Here is a 2,500-nt window from a genome sequence, read left to right as displayed (position 1 = left end):
TAAGTTAATGAAAAACCTCACACCTTCCCAGGAAGTTGCCGCTTTGAATTTTTCAAGAGAATCTGAACAACGCCAGCGTTGCTGTCGGCTTCCTATCTTTATGTGTCCAACATGGCCTCCTTCTATGATGTATGTGTACATGTATCCCCATTGTAGGCCATTTGTTGCTCAAGATTCAATACTGAAGACACTTTCATATCATCTATACAAACCAAAGTCACCCTTTATTCCTTTTGAAGGTACAAAAGTTGAAAACTTATATACAAACAACTTCAGTTGTTGTTGTTGTTGTTTTGCTTTCTTCTCTCATAATTTCCATAACTTGCTCTTTCTCATTTCCTTTAAACAAGAACAATTGCGTTCAGAATTCCAGACCATGCCTATAATTTTCCTTGTAACAATATATAAACGTATCATTTTTGTACATTCATTCCCTGATTAACAGTACTGCAAAAAAAAATCCTTTTCCAAGAATGTGTAAATTAAGCAACGAAAATAACATACAGTGGTACAAGACATAACCGCCACTGTACAAGAAAATTAATTCCATCTACTCCCTTTTTCAAACTCTTGTATGCGTGTGTGAGTGTAGTTCACCATATCCTTGGACCACACGTTGGAGTCGTAATCGAATATAATTATTTTCCATTTACACTCATGCAAACACACACACACACACGCACACACACACACACACACACACACACACACACACACACACACACACACAAACTAAGCTCTAATCTAAGAGGGTGATGGTTGTCGATCACTAGTCCAACACATTATCCAAGAACATGGTGAATCACAACATTTAGTGGCAGTATTAGTAAAGATTTCGAACGTGAACGGTGCTCAGAACTCAATACGTAAGCCAACACTCCAGTAAGCTATGTGTGTATTGGTAGGGGGAGTGGTTCAATATGTTCCCTGTCTTTACTGTTTGCAGGATTATTATAGAGAACAGAAATATATGATGTAAAGAGGGTTGTCATTTACAAGCTAATTTGGTTAATATATCCTGAAGTATCACTTCATAGAGATGACATTCTATATGTTAAGGCATGCTTTAAAAGAAAAGACTGAGGGAAAAGTCGTAGACATTTTCAAAAGTTTTATCAGACAAACAACATAGAGATGATATACCCAGTGCTGTTTAGATATTCATGTAATTAAGAATAAGAACATAAATACATAATATTTCTTAAAGTATTCCATTTGTTTAGAAGCACTTGCGGTGGACAATGCCTGGGCCGGATTCGTCGTATTCCTCCTTGGTGATCCACATGGCCTGGAAGGTGGACAAAGAAGCCAGGATGGAGCCGCCGATCCAGACGGAGTACTTGCGCTCAGGAGGAGCAATGATCTTGATCTTGATGGATGATGGAGCAAGTGAGGTGATTTCCTTCTGCATGCGGTCAGCGATACCAGGGTACATGGTGGTGCCACCAGACAGAACGTTATTGGCATACAGGTCCTTCCTGATGTCAATGTCGCATCTCATAATGGAGTTGAAGACGGTCTCGTGGATCCCAACGGATTCCATACCCAGGAAGGAAGGCTGGAAGAGAGATTCGGGGCAGCGGAAGCGTTCGTTGCCGATGGTGATGACTTGACCATCAGGAAGTTCGTAGGACTTATCAAGAGAGGCAGATGCAGCAGCTACACTCATCTCACCCTCGAAATCGAGAGCGACGTAGCAAAGCTTCTCCTTGATGTCACGAACGATTTCACGTTCAGCCGTGGTGGTGAAGGAGTAGCCACGCTCAGTCATGATCTTCGTCAGGTAAGCGGTAAGGTCGCGACCAGCCAAGTCCAGACGAAGGATAGCATGAGGAAGACAATAACCTTCGTAGATGGGGACGGTGTGAGTAACACCATCACCCATGTCGAGAACAATACCGGTGGTACGACCAGAGGCATAGAGAGATAGAACAGCCTGGATGGCCACGTACATGGCAGGGGTGCTGAAGGTCTCAAACATGATCTGGGTCATCTTCTCACGGTTGGCTTTAGGGTTGAGGGGAGCCTCGGTCAGGAGAACGGGGGACTCTTCAGGAGCAACTCGAAGCTCGTTGTAGAAAGAGTGGTGCCAGATCTTCTCCATGTCGTCCCAGTTGGTGATGATACCGTGCTCGATAGGGTACTTCAAAGTCATGACACCTCGCTTGGCCTGAGCCTCATCACCAACGTAGGCGTCCTTCTGACCCATACCGACCATCACACCGGGGTGACGAGGACGGCCAACGATGGAAGGGAAAACAGCTCGAGGAGCGTCGTCACCAGCGAATCCGGCCTTGACCATCCCGGAGCCATTGTCCACAACAAGCGCGCACTCTTCCTCGTCACACATGATGGAGTCTGATTGGAAGATCTAACTGCAAAAGAATACACATGATTAGCAACTGTAATCATATTAGCGTTTTATGTTAACATATCTACTTTTCATAATAACAAAAATTTTTGTGGAATATGAAAGTATAAACAATTATTGACAGATATT

At 43.5% G+C, this 2,500-nt stretch overlaps 1 protein-coding gene across 1 annotated transcript; it reads right to left on the bottom strand.

The window, feature by feature from the left end:
- Positions 1–1,204: 1,204 nt before the first annotated feature.
- Positions 1,205–2,370, bottom strand: LOC143038024 (actin-57B-like). The gene has a single exon (XM_076206877.1). The coding sequence runs from the start codon at positions 2,348–2,350 to the stop codon at positions 1,220–1,222; it is 1,131 nt and encodes a 376-aa protein (XP_076062992.1). The 5' UTR covers positions 2,351–2,370; the 3' UTR covers positions 1,205–1,219.
- Positions 2,371–2,500: the final 130 nt, after the last annotated feature.

This window comes from Oratosquilla oratoria, chromosome 2, assembly GCF_046742065.1.
Source record: "Oratosquilla oratoria isolate Oo_2021 chromosome 2, ASM4674206v1, whole genome shotgun sequence".
Lineage (NCBI taxonomy): Eukaryota > Metazoa > Arthropoda > Malacostraca > Stomatopoda > Squillidae > Oratosquilla > Oratosquilla oratoria.
This window is presented reverse-complemented; position numbering and strand designations above follow the sequence as displayed.